Source organism: Scophthalmus maximus, chromosome 10 (assembly GCF_022379125.1).
Source record: "Scophthalmus maximus strain ysfricsl-2021 chromosome 10, ASM2237912v1, whole genome shotgun sequence".
Taxonomy (NCBI): Eukaryota; Metazoa; Chordata; class Actinopteri; order Pleuronectiformes; family Scophthalmidae; genus Scophthalmus; species Scophthalmus maximus.
This window is the reverse complement of record NC_061524.1, coordinates 14,593,699-14,607,500: the sequence shown is the minus strand read 5'-3', so window position 1 is coordinate 14,607,500 and position 13,802 is coordinate 14,593,699. Positions and strand designations below refer to the sequence as shown.

The 13,802-nt window shown below is 49.2% G+C and overlaps 1 protein-coding gene across 1 annotated transcript in view; it reads right to left on the bottom strand.

Moving 5' to 3' along the window:
• Positions 1-12,224, bottom strand: part of prom2 (prominin 2) — a 13,296-nt gene extending 1,072 nt beyond the window's left edge. The window contains exons 1-23 of the mRNA XM_035606977.2: positions 12,064-12,224; positions 11,716-11,808; positions 10,958-11,119; positions 9,775-10,090; positions 8,157-8,221; positions 7,573-7,778; positions 7,289-7,409; positions 6,725-6,788; positions 6,509-6,598; positions 5,510-5,706; positions 3,978-4,052; positions 3,647-3,710; positions 3,395-3,551; positions 3,131-3,283; positions 2,895-3,018; positions 2,593-2,675; positions 2,341-2,425; positions 1,602-1,745; positions 1,442-1,507; positions 1,201-1,293; positions 1,040-1,093; positions 864-944; positions 73-141 (exon numbers count right to left, since the gene is read on the bottom strand). Coding sequence (XP_035462870.1) covers positions 73-141; positions 864-944; positions 1,040-1,093; positions 1,201-1,293; positions 1,442-1,507; positions 1,602-1,745; positions 2,341-2,425; positions 2,593-2,675; positions 2,895-3,018; positions 3,131-3,283; positions 3,395-3,551; positions 3,647-3,710; positions 3,978-4,052; positions 5,510-5,706; positions 6,509-6,598; positions 6,725-6,788; positions 7,289-7,409; positions 7,573-7,778; positions 8,157-8,221; positions 9,775-10,036 — 2,253 coding nt within the window. The 5' untranslated portion in view covers positions 10,037-10,090; positions 10,958-11,119; positions 11,716-11,808; positions 12,064-12,224. The remainder of the gene's footprint in view (positions 1-72; positions 142-863; positions 945-1,039; positions 1,094-1,200; positions 1,294-1,441; positions 1,508-1,601; positions 1,746-2,340; positions 2,426-2,592; positions 2,676-2,894; positions 3,019-3,130; positions 3,284-3,394; positions 3,552-3,646; positions 3,711-3,977; positions 4,053-5,509; positions 5,707-6,508; positions 6,599-6,724; positions 6,789-7,288; positions 7,410-7,572; positions 7,779-8,156; positions 8,222-9,774; positions 10,091-10,957; positions 11,120-11,715; positions 11,809-12,063) is intronic.
• Between the last annotated feature and the right edge of the window lie 1,578 nt (positions 12,225-13,802).

Genomic DNA, 13,802 nt, shown 5'->3' with positions numbered 1-13,802 from the left:
GGGTCAGCCAAAGATCAACTCAAACGTGTTCACAGACATTAAAAGCCAGGCAAAGATCTGAGTGGACTTTACCATGCGGTTGGCCCAGTCAGCGTAGGAATTGAAGTAACCCAGCTGACAGTCCAAAAAGCTCCTGCTTACCTGGGATCAAAAGAGAGAGAGGGTATAAATTCCATACATTTCCCCCCCTGCTTTAGAGTGAGAAGTCATGAGGAAACACTGGGAGGAATGTGGAGTTCTGGGTTCACGCTCGGAAGTGACCCGTAGGGAAATTACTGCAATTGGAATTAGGATTAGAAAAACCAAACAAAACACTGCAATCGACCACGTTTCATGTCCGTTCAAAATGAGCAATATCGATGCGTCAGCAAACACATATCTTCAATTCAGAAACAATTATTATTACATTATCCTCTATTATGGATTGTTGCTGAAAGTATTACAAAATTCGGAGAGGAGCTCAAAAACGCTAGGAGGGAGTTGTAGTCTGGTATCTTCAGGAGGAAGTCGGTCTGCCCTGGTTCGTTCGTTCGCTCCTCAATGCTGGTTCTCCCTGTTTGGCGTCTGAGGGTTTCTGGCACACTGCTATGAGATGACCTCAGGGTCGGCATGGTGGGAGACAGTCAGAGAAGTATTTCTAGCTTCATCCCTGCCAGTAATTCATTACTTAAGAGCATGCCTAACTGTAATTGAGGAACAACACAGCATCACACGGCCGAAACAGCATCCACGTGCCCCCTCTGGCTAAATGACTGACGAGCCACAGGCATTAACAGACCACATGGTGCACATTTTCTTCTTTTCTCTCTCCCCCCCCCCCCCGTCCCGTCTTCATCATGTGACCCTCGGCTCTCTCTACTCACAGTCTTGACGATCTGTGTCGTGTTTGTGTTGAGGAAGTCTTGCGCTGCTCCCACGTTCCTCAGCACCTCCCCCACCGTTCCCTGGGAGAGCCAGAGAGGGGAGAAATGTATAAGCCACGGAAAGAAAAGAGAGGAGAAGTCACCTCCGCTCTTGGCAGTTTCCAGGTGTTACTCACATTGATTTCCTTCGTGAGGGACAGAAGGCGCTTGACGGTCGAGTTCAAGGTTTCCTGAGGCGCAAAAGCAGTAAAATGTTTATGTAAAAAATCAGATGACATGGCACCAAAAAAAAAAAAAGGAAATCCAGAAAGGGGCAAGTAGCAAAAACTGTACGCACCAGCTGTGGGATGATGGTGGTTTCTATGCTGGCCTGGATCTGCCTCAGGTTGTTGGCCTCGTTTCGGAGCTCATCTTGAACGGCAGCGTTTGTCTAGAAACAACCATGTGGCTGGTTAGTAAATAGAACAAAGGCGCGAGAGGAGAATACTCAAGTGAGGACCTGTGATGTGTTTATAATGCAGGAAAACAGAATCAAGTTATGGGCCGTGACTCGTGTGCGATGTTGCCTTGACACTCACTGCCGAGGCGGCGAGGTCGAGTTCGTCTGCTGTCGTATTCAGGTTGATCCTGGCAAGGTCGTTGATCTGAGTCAGACAAGCAAGAGGCACTACATCACAATCACATGGAGGTACAGTAGAAGTGCACACAGATACATGTGAGCCCATGAATAACACCTACCTGCTGTGTGATAGCAGTGGAGTTCAAATTATTAGCCTTGCCGGAGAAGCTGCTGAGCTGGCCTTTCAGCTCGGGGCTTAGGAGAGTGATGGCGGACAGCGTGATGTCCGTATCCTCGAACTGCTTCTGGATCTGGTCTGTGTACTGCGACCGGCAGAGAGGAGAGCGACAGGGGAAGACGAACATTACAAATTATTATATCCTGTTAAAGAGATTTTCTCAACAACTGCTCATCCCATTGACCTTAAACTGTGCAAGGGTGCGGCTCTTAGAGGAGCAGACGCTGAAGAAGGAATTATTAATTAGCAGCAAGTCCACGAAGGCCTGGAAGATACATTGGGATGAGGGAAAAGTAACGCATTTTTATTTGTCACCGTCAGAAAGTAAACAACGGAGCGAGAGAGAAGAGCTGAAGAAGGAATTGAAGAAGCGTGGGGCGGGGGGGTTTGAGTCTTGGGAATCTGCTGCAGCGTTGACGAGGGAAAGTAGATCTCTGTTTTGAGTATTTGAAAGAAACCGCATTGATGGAGAGACTTTAGTTTAGCTTAGTCCAGCATGGTGGGTGGCAGGAATGCATCTTAAATGCTAAGCGCCTCTCACCATCAAACTAAAATAAGAAGAAGACCCAGCGGAACGGGCACATTTTGCTCAGGGAAACACTTAAATACCACGATAAATACATTTAATGTAAGTTTGAAAGTTACTTATTTTGAACAATTACAAAAGGAGAGCAACCCACCTTAGATACATTGAGGATTTCCTCAAGGTTTAAGACTTCATTCAAGTGGAGTGTTGTCCACAGAGTCTTGTCTTCCTCACAGTCGCTGTAAACATAGACGGCAAGTGAAATTGGGATAAGTGTATTTGTACATCCGCTAATTAATTCAGCAACTTCAGAGCCGGGGGAAAAAGTGAATCGTGCTGGTGTGAATGCATGGACCTTATGCATATGCATTTGTTCCTATGTGCAAGGAGAAGTGGCATTGCATACCTGTAGATATCAGAGAGACTGATGTTAGTTTTCATTCCTAAAGCTTGACCTATATCTGGAATGAAACCTGAAGAATCAACGAACTGTGGAGAGACGAGGCGTTAGACATTGACACAAAGAAATTGAAAAAATCTGCAGCATCGTTGCATGTCATTGAATTAGTGTGTGTGTGTGTGTGTGTGTGTGTGTGTGTGTGTGTGTGTGTGTGTGTGTGTGTGTGTGTGTGTGTGTGTGTGTGTGTGTGTGTGTGTGTGTGTGTGTGTGTGTGTGTGTGTGTGTGTGTGTGTGTGTGCGCGTGTTACCTTCAGCAGTTGGCCGTCATTCCAGGGACGACAGATCATCGTGTAAGTGTTCCCACCCACAAGGAACAACAGCAGCACCACAATCATGAAGAGCCAGGAGAAGAGGAAGCTGAAACCCGCCCCCCTGCGGCCACATCCAGGGCAGAGGTCAAAGAAGTGATCAGGAAGGGGGAGACAATCGGTTTGGCGGAGCAACGCGACTGAGAATGAAATTGACACTGCAACGCAGCACTCACATCATGAAGAAGGTGCCGCCGCAATCCGCCGTGCAGGAGCGCTTTGTGGGGTCCGCTTTGGGCCTAAGACCCAGAGGGCCCAGCACCAGACCCAGGAGGTTACACACCACGACCAGGAGCACCGCGCAGCACAGGGCAACAAACACACTCCATCTGGAGAAGAATACACACACACACACGCACACACACACACGATGATTCTGAGCCGTGGCTGCGTCTCTTCCATCGACCGTGCACGTTTTGCACTCGCAGGCGGTGTTTCACCTAATGCGCTCGACTCTCGCGACCTCGGAGGTCATCCTGACCATTTCTCCTTGCACCTGATTCAGAGTTCCCTGCGCGTTCGTCAGACCGGACAAAGGGATCTCACTGGAAAACTGGGAGATCTGTGTTCCTATGTCAGCCAGCAGCTGCTTGCTCTCTAAGACACAAACAAACAATGACCATATCCATATGTTAATCAAGAGTTTGAAAGAGAAGTAAAGGCCTAACGTGACAGTATGCGTGATCACTAACTTTGAACTACATCCTTGGTGTCGTCGATCACTCTCTGGGGGAGGCTGTTGAAATGACTCTCCACCTGTAATGAAGGCAAGTTTTTATATTTTTAGGCGGGAAAAATAAACCTGATTCATCTCTTTTTACACAAATTTACTGGCTTTCAGTTGGGTAAAAATCCATTCATCACAGTTCATACTGTTATCTTTGGTTAAAACCTTTTCACACTCTTCCCACTATCTGTCCACTAACTGAGACGTTCAAAGCGCACATTGTATTACAGAGAGATACATTTCAGTAGTGTGTTTTTCATTGGGGGGGGGGGGGGGGGGGGGGGGGGGGCACAAACCTGCTGGATTTTCGACGTGAGATTGAGTAGGATGACTTTATCCACTTCCGTCTGGAACTCGCTCAAGCTGGGAATCTGTGAACAAATCGTGTTATGCCTTAGACCGACAGAGGGAGGCAGCAAACTTCAGCAAAACAAAGCTCCCCCTTTTTTTATAGATGTTATCAAAGAGCCACAAGGCCACGACTAAATGAATGGATGGTATCGCTCTGTTTTGTTATTGACTTATCTTGTTTTTTATGATGAAGGTTATAAATTGTAAAGCGTTTCCCCCCAAACACTGATTAGGAGAGGAGAGGAGAGGAGGAGAGGAGAGGAGGAGAGGAGAGGAGAGGAGAGGAGGGAAGGGGAGAGAAGGAGGAGGAGGAGAGGGGATGGGAGGAGAGGAGGGGAGGGGAGAGAAGGAGGAGGAGGAGAGGGGATGGAGGAGAGGAGGGGAGGGGAGAGAAGGAGGAGGAGGAGAGGGGATGGAGGAGAGGAGAAGAGAGGAGAGGAGAGGAGGGAAGGGGAGAGAAGGAGGAGGAGGAGAGGGGATGGGAGGAGAGGAGGGGAGGGGAGAGAAGGAGGAGGAGGAGAGGAGAGGGGATGGGAGGAGAGGAGGGGAGGGGAGAGAAGGAGGAGGAGGAGAGGGGATGGAGGAGAGGAGGGGAGGGGAGAGAAGGAGGAGGAGGAGAGGGGATGGAGGAGAGGAGGGGAGGGGAGAGAAGGAGGTGGAGGAGAGGAGGGAAGGGGAGAGAAGGAGGAGGAGGAGAGGGGATGGGAGGAGAGGAGGGGAGGGGAGAGAAGGAGGTGGAGGAGAGGAGGGGAGGGGAGAGAAGGAGGAGGAGGAGAGGGGATGGGAGGAGAGGAGGGGAGGGGAGAGAAGGAGGAGGAGGAGAGGGGATGGAGGAGAGGAGGGGAGGGGAGAGAAGGAGGTGGAGGAGAGGAGGGAAGGGGAGAGAAGGAGGAGGAGGAGAGGGGATGGGAGGAGAGGAGGGGAGGGGAGAGAAGGAGGTGGAGGAGAGGAGGGGAGGGGAGAGAAGGAGGAGGAGGAGAGGGGATGGGAGGAGAGGAGGGGAGGGGAGAGAAGGAGGTGGAGGAGAGGAGGGGAGGGGAGAGAAGGAGGAGGAGGAGAGGGGATGGGAGGAGAGGAGGGGAGGGGAGAGAAGGAGGAGGAGGAGAGGGGATGGGAGGAGAGGAGGGGAGGGGAGAGAAGGAGGTGGAGGAGAGGAGGGGAGGGGAGAGAAGGAGGAGGAGGAGAGGGGATGGGAGGAGAGGAGGGGAGGGGGACTGTATGTGTCAGAGAAAGAGGAGTGTAGGAGGAATAGAGATGAACAGATGGGAGGACAAATCAGCTGTCAGACAAAGCCAAAAATCATCATGTGTCACAGTGTCTCAGTCTGCGTCAGACGTTGTTCGTTTGCATAACTGATGCTTCCTGTTGCCTCACAATATGGTCTTGTCAATTTGATATCGTTCAATTCTAACGTTCAAGACGAAAAACAATCTCCCACCCGCTGCCTACAAGGAATACCACAAAAATCAGCACTCACGGCGACAGAGGTGTCCAGCGTGAGCCTCTGCAGCTCTGACTCTAGGCCTGCACAGCCAACACAGGTTGGTTTGGATAAAGTCCGGTTGATGCTATTCTTGACGTCGGTGACGTTGTCCTGGACGCGGCTCATGCTGGACCGCAGCTGCGCCAAAGATGAGTCCAGCTCGTTCAGTTGAACACTGATGTTTCTGGTCTCTGCTCACAGAAATGAAGAAAATAAACAAGCGTATACTATTCAGTGTATGCACCTTTCTTTTTTTTTAATGCTAATTTTAAGACATTCATGTATCCTTTTTTTTTTTCAGCTACTTGGCTGGGAAATGAAAAGCAGTTTAGGAAGAACCAAATGAAACAACGGCTCTGTTATCCAGTCGCATTTAGTGAAGCTTTGCAAATATGTTCCACACTGCTCTGCTGAGTCTGGTCCGTGTTACTTAAAGAGGGAGCAGTGCAGCGTTCAGACATGTTGCTCAGTGACGTATCACCTCAAGAAAGGGATTTTATGCCGGACTGAGTATTTTGTTAACGCTGAACAAGACAATCGGCTGCAAACCACACCAAAACTGCCTTTCCTTAGCGGATATGATTTAAGGGAGCCTGTGATACACGTCAAAGTGCTTTACTAATCCCGATGAAGGCTCTCTGAGGCCATAGTATAGCAGTAGACGCGCAATGTGTAAAGAAGTCATGTGGCGATTGGAGGACCAACGTAGCCAGGGCAACCCCCTGCTTTTGACTGAGCTTTGTAACATTCCAACAAGCCTCTGATTCAGAGCCCCTGGGCCTGTGCAGTGCCAACCCATGTACTAGCAAGTCTGTATTTGTCTCTTCTTTTTTTATTATTATGCAACAACTAACCATCACTTTTCAGTGTCGGGGTAAGTTGTCAGCAGTACCCGCACAGTGCCTGCGTGATGCGGAACCCCGCCTGCTGATCTCCTGTGCGATATCCGCACAAGATTTTTTTTACGCTCAAATGCATGCAGGTGCATCGCACCTTGGTTCAGAAGTCTCACTGGCTGCAGCGCCGGGCCCAGAGTCACCATGAAGCGCTCCTGGATCTCTGTTCCCAACTGTGGTCCGATGTCTGAGTCACACACAAAGAGGGAAGAGAGGGTTAGTCCTGCGACGAGGGCCGGGGCGCTGTGCTGCACCGGTCACAGCAAACAAAGGTGGCCCCTCTGTTTGCACAGCATCGCTGCCCTGTTCTTACCGTCCAGGTTTCTGTTGACCTCCTGTATGGTTTCGTGGCTCGCGTTCACCACGTAGAAAATTTCCTGGAGAAAGGCAGAGGGAAAAAACACAAACCATTTCAAAGGGTGCGCATAAGATATCGGTTGGAATGCAACCAATGAGAACATGGAGTATACTGGTTACATGAGCTAGTCCTAAATAGAACAAAGACAACACCAGCCTAGCTCTGCCTCCAACCTTTCCCCGCTCTCATCGCAGCTTGAGATAAGTGTATTGACACTGGAGCACAGAGCAAGACTGGTAATTAATCAGAGGACTGATTGGAGCGTTGGGGTGTGTGTGTGTTTGCGCCTCGCACAAAAGCTGTCGATACACAGCGGACTGACGACGGGAATTCGTGTGACTGTGTTCCTAAACGGACACTGACAAGATTATTCACACTATTAGTGCTGAGTGTTGAAGAGCAATAAGTCAACCAGCAGCGACGAATGCAGCCGCGCTGAGGTCGCACACGTTTGACCTTTGTGTGTGTTTCCAAACTCGTGCTATGCACTTCCATCCACAACAGGGTTTCCCCTCTCACCTGAGGCACGGCCGTGAGGAAGGTGTGGATGTTGCCTATGGTTGTGTTGAGCTGCGGTGGACTCTGGGCCACACTCACATGGAGGGCTTCATTGCTTCTGAACATGCAAATGTTCCCGGCACTGTAAACATGCACACAGAGGCAGGAACATAATGCTGACCCGAGGGGAGATGCACACAGGCAGTGAGACACTGTCACGCTCTCTGTTTCCATTGTTGATTTCAGATAACGCCATCGCCAACAACAACATCACGATGCCGGTCAAAAAACACGCACGCACTCACAGTATAATGGCCGTGGTGACGAACACACTCCAGTAGAGAGTTCTTCGGCGACACTGAATGGAGGACGTCTGCTTCTGGTACATCTTCCCACCGCAGTTGCCACAGCAGCGACAGCACGCCAGGAAGAAGCCAACTACGGGCATCAGAACGATGTACAGGACGCCGATTGCTGCACACACCAGGAAACCCACTTCGTACACCAGGGCCTGGACGCCAAGGACACACACGCACACACACGCACACACACACACACACACACACACACACACACAAATCATGTGGATCACAGCTAAAAAAGGGAACAAATATTAATTCCGGGCATCGGCGGCAGATCTCGGTGGTCTGTCGTCAAGACAGTGAGGCGTCAGCGAGCGGCAGTTTTACTCTTTTCTGGTGACAGTCCACAACCAGAGCACATGAATAAAGTTTTAAGTAACTTCAGTCGACTGGTTTACGTACACACAAGAATGCTTTAACATGAAAGGTTCTCAGATTACCAGATCAAGGCGATCTGAGAACCGGTGGGTGTCATTTCCCCCCCCAATGTCTGATTTGTGTGTAGAAACTCATGTACATTCACTTACTTCTTTGATGAGTTCTTCATCTGACAACCCTTGCTCAAAATCGTGGACCATTTTCAAGATCAGCTCTAGAAAGAAGTGAGAGAGAGAGAGAGAGAGAGAGAAAAATATATATTTTGGGACTTCTATTGTGGTTATTATTTCATTTATTTTGTAAACTTCGGAAGACGCACGAAACCCGTGTTTTAGAGGCGAGGCAGAGCTAATTACCCCTCTCCACGGGCGGTTTCTGTCACACTCATCCATGCACAAAAGCCCAGACATGGGGACAATGTGTCCTGTGCTGCGTACAAACATTTTAATCTCTCACTTTGTAAGAGGGGAAATCTGACACCTCCATCTTGCGGTAACTAGGGAACCAGGACGGGCAGGGGGAGAGATTACATTTTTACACACACACACACACACACACACACACACACACACACACACACACACACACACAATCACACACACAACAAACAAAACCTGCCCTCTCTGGTACCACCGAGGCATGGTGTTGTAAAACATTATTCACACGGAGCGCAGGTAAACCTGAGATGACGCGTTGTGCAGGTGCCCTTTACATCACATTTCTGTGTAGTTCTCACCATTTGTGTGTGTCACGTCAAACGGCAGCGTGACGCGAATGTACTGGAAATGTGCATTTGCCTTAACCGTTCCTGTTCTACATTATAATAACATATACTGGAGGATCTTTCTTGGGTGGCGGGGAGTTGTGAACATTTGAGCGTTGGACTGTTTGGGGTGTATCCTGTACTAACACTTTACCGTTTTGTCCTTTCTACCTATTAAATATTGAAGACAAAAACCTCTGCCTTTCGATCGGCGGCCTTTTGTAATATCCTGTCTGAGGCTGCAGAGCAAAAAAATATTTAAAAAACTCCCCATTTACTTGGTAATATTTATAACCTTAAGGGTTAGGGGCTTATAAAGAAGCAGAAACCCCCGGTTTGAAGTGAGCCACGAGCCTTCTGCCTTATCCTTGAGAAAGTGTGTTCAAACAACAGTTGACACCCGCCGATTAACACACAGGCTTTGTGAAACAAGCGTCTCTGCATGCGTCACTGAGTGGCTGTTGGTCGAAATCCCCTCACAATGTCAACATTCAATCCACTGTGACTGATGAACCTTTGTTCAGTTCAAATGACTTTGCACAAACGTTAATGGACAATTTCCTTGGGGTTTTTTTTTTTTTTTGCTCAAACGATACCAAGCAGGAAGTAATGTATGAAATAGAGAAGGGTTTATGGAGCAATTACAACACATCACAGGGCCAGACAATAGACAACAGGTGAGTCAGAGGAATCACTGGTCCAGTAACACCAGAGTGGGACATAAAGGTTAAACATTGACAGGGCACAATACAAGAATTCCCATTAACTTATTGATTTACCAATCCTGTCAGCCTATTTGTATGGGCTGTATTACCGCAGAGCAGGAAAGGTTCAAACCTGATGGCTCACCTCTGCCCCCCCCCCTACCCCCCCCGTAGGTAAATGTTGCCCAGCACAGAGAATGAGAGCCAGAAGATTTCAAGGTGATTTAAATTGCATCTGGTTGCTCTGTGAGCTGGAGCCTGGACAGAGCACAGTGGACTGACGGGGGAGGTTTGACTGACCTGCGGGAAATGGGTTACGCTGGACTGTGTGGAGGAAGGACTTGACAAAGGGTGACAAGAAGCCCGCGCTGGAGATGGTCCCGTCCGTGTCGTTGTACTGGGGCTGGGTGAGGCTCTGCAGGGCTGCGGCCGGCGCGCAGGCCGTCCGTGCGGGGACAGACAGGGACAGGCCGAGCCCCAGCAGCACCACTCCGACGGCGGCTCTGAGCGCGCCAGCGCGGGCCCCATGTCCCGGGCCCCTCACGATCCCGCATGACCCCATGTCTACAGGTGAGGCGGGCGGAAGACTTCAGGGGGAGGAGCGTTTTTAATGCATCTGGAAACAAGACAGAAACAAGACTGAATACAATGACACACTCGAAACCCACAGGCTGAGTCACACGGAGAGAGGCTGCAGCACCGCTCCTGACCAAGTGGCAATGGAAGAAAAAAAAACCTGCTGCTATTTTGGAGGAATAAACGCAACAGTGACATTTTGTAAACGCGAAAAATCTAAATGTTAAGGTAACGCCTGTTTAGTTTCTGAGAATAACGGCTGTGCCCTTTAAAGCTTCTGCTTCATACCATACTTATCCAGACACTTTCTGTCATGGAGCGCAGGATATGCTGACATTTAAGTAGCAGGAAAAGTCTGGGAAGACGTGATGGTACACGAAGGGGATGAATATAACGTCAGTGTCGGTGCCGTGTTCACAGTGTAAACACAGGAAAAGCTGCGTCTGCCTCGCCCGGGTACCTGCATCACTCTTGTTTACCCAAACTAATTCTGCCTGCATGAAACAACATTTGAATATGTACGCGCATAAAACGGACTGATTTCGTAGGTGTTCAGGGAAATAACTTGAGGGCAAAGCCGCCGACTAACTGAGCACATTTGCTTCCTCTTATGTTGAAAGCGAGCCATTGAGATGAGAAAGAACAGTGCACTGTTCATTTCAAAGAGACGGTCATTGGATTACATGATCACTCTCTGTTGAGCTGACACAGAGCATCCCGGGGATATTTACTGTACAAACGGGTACTCTGGGAACACGCTGTCTGAGCAGTTCTCGGCCTATAGGCACCAGGCGAAGGTAAGGGCGTGAGTGGGAAGGTGAGTTTGACGCGAAAAGACGACACGTGTAGTGAGGAAAACAAAATGCATGCGCGGGAAGGAAGAGTGAGCGTTCAGCTGTCAACTCACCTTCCTCGGCCGGGGAGGGAAGGACAGTCGCACTGCCCTGATCTCCAGTAATCCTGCGAGGGGCGTGTGACTCTCTCGTCCAGTTCCGTGGAAACCTGATATGCCTTTGGCTGCGGCGGCAGCTGTCAAGTTGAAGTTGACTGTGTGATAGCCTGGAAAACACTGGCACCAAGAAGAGAGGGAGTGAGAGAGTTGGATCGGAGGAGGGCGAGAGGGAGGGTTTTGAGGAGAGAAGCAGGGAGAGAGGGAGGGGAGGTGGTGGGAAGGAGGCGACTGGCCCGGGTTACCGTCAAACAATACGGGATTACTCCTGCTTTGTTGCCTGGAGTGTGTCCGGGTGGCAAGAGGAAGAAACGAGGAACAGCGAAATGAATTTACAGGAAATGTAGGTCAAATCAGGAAATGGTCCGAACACAATTTTTGCCATTTGTTGTCATAAACTTTGGCATGTGTGTTTGCTCTCTGTATTTACAAAACCCTGCAAATTTTCAGTCTTCGAGTTATTCCAAGCAGTCCACATATTGTATTGCTGCGGTGTCCAAACACGTATTCCCAAGGGAAGGGGGATGTGAGTGCACACCCTCTGTTTGTTGTGGGAAAAATCCACAGAAATATCTCAGCGTACATTATTGACAGCGGCGGCGGAATAGAAAGTCTCCTCCAGTTTTCACTGTTGTCAGCGAGGAGGGCGTTGAGGCACCTTCGGACGGAGAGAACAACGTCGCCGGGACGAGATGGGAGGTGTTGTTGTCACTCACCCGGAGGAGATTCCTCTCATGTGACCTCCTCATCAACACTTCTGACCTCCCCCCTGCCGCGTGGGCCAGGGGCTCCTGGCAGTCTGGACTCCTCTGTTACAGGACAGACAACACATTTGCATGAAAAAGAACACGACTGTACCGCCCGCACAGATCTGATATCCCCTTTTCCTTTAACTAAGCAGAATGAGTTGTACACTCGTGTGCGTGCGACCTATATTTTTTCTAGCTTCCCTCCTCAGGTGCACAGTCACTCGCCGATCACTGGACGACCTCAATTTTAATGTCATCAGTTACAAGCTGATCCTTTAATCAACAGATTAAAGGATCCACCGAGAGAGCACTTACCTGGTAGCTTTGGCACATGAAGACTAGGCCGGCTTTTTCAGAAGTGTCACACAGCGATCGCTATCTCTTGGATTCTGTGATCCCGACACCGGAGTGGGTGGCTTCAGGGAAAAAGCTCCATTCACTGTGATCACAGGTGGGAAGACAATTCTTGATAATAGTTCATTGAAATCCCATCGTACAATCCCCGTTGATGCAATGATCAACGGATCAAAGGCGCACACACACACACACACACACACACACACACACACACACACTCCTGTGATCCTGTGCTCCTGTGATCCTGTGATGCTGACAGAAGCAACACAGCTGCCCCTTCTAAAGTCGATAATGGCCGTGTTAGATTTACAGAAGGTGTGCGAACGACCAAGCATTGACAATAGTATTGGTGGCGGTCGGGGCAAGCCCCAAATCCAACTGCTTAGGGCCCCGTAGAGGCTAGGGCCGGCTCTGATGGCAGACACAGACACACATGTACAGAAACTGCGGGGTGGACTTTGCATTTGTTTATCTGAACTGCATCCAGATAAACAGTCTGAACTCTAGAGCTGAACGCTGCCTCCCTCCGTTGTCTACACCCTCTCACCTGAGCACAAGTTTAGTGTCGTGATCCGCCCCACTGAAATCGATTGTTGCCACACCAATTTGGTCCACAGCACACACCAGAGGTTGGTGGGGGTTGAGCTGCCAGAACTGGGAAATCATGAGATCAACATTGGAAATCATCCAGACCCAGGAGGAGGACCGAATCGCTCGTCAACGATGAGGGCAGCGCTGACTTGGGGTACTGACTTCTGATGCGACTTGTTCTTAAATATGAGCCGTTCATCGTAGTCAGATCAAAAGGAGGACCCAGATCTGTCATCAACGATGAAGGCGGACAACGACGGGGGGGACTGACTTTTGTTCCGACTGCTTCCTGAAATATGAGCCTTTTCATTATAATGAAATTCTTAATGAAGGATTTATTGCTTCAGTCTTCTTTGGCTTTGGCAAATACAATTGAATTGAATTTGTAACAGAATTTGTTCTTATTTGATAACATTTGACTGCTCAGGGTTGTACTACTGCGTTTTTACAACTGTGGAATGTGGCCCATTAAGCTCCAGACCCTTTTTCGCAGGTCCCTGCTCGAAAAAATGACACGCCCCAAAATGAAAGAGCATATCTCTGCAACTACAAGGTCTATATGAATAATCTTGGTATCTAAATTGAGGCAAAACTGTGTCGGAGCCAGACAGTGATTCACCTCCACAAGGGCTATGGGCGGATTTTCATTTCATCTGACTCACAAACCCTTGAGTTCCCTAAACTTTGTCAATTTAAGGAACAGAAAGGTGACAAGTTGCCCTTAGATTAAACTCTGTCATCCTGCTGAACTGACGACGCCCGTTCTAGACTTGGGGGACAATGACGAGGGATTTACACACGACACCCTGCCGCTCAGCGTGCATTTACAGAAGGCATTTCTGCCTGATTGATGATGGAGGAATTTCCAACAGTCTGCTCAGTCTGTGGCGTTGCCCTGAGAGACCCCTGCTGGGAGAAGCTGCAAATTACTACCCAGAAAGCTGTCGGCTGGGATCTGGGTGATGCCGAAGCCCAAGGGTTGGGTAACATTTTCCATTTTTATGTATATATGCATGTTAACAAGAAGCCCTGACTCAGCACACAGTGATTTTTTAAATCCAGTATAAGATGCAATTTCAACCGTCAGCTTATTTAGACAGTTAATT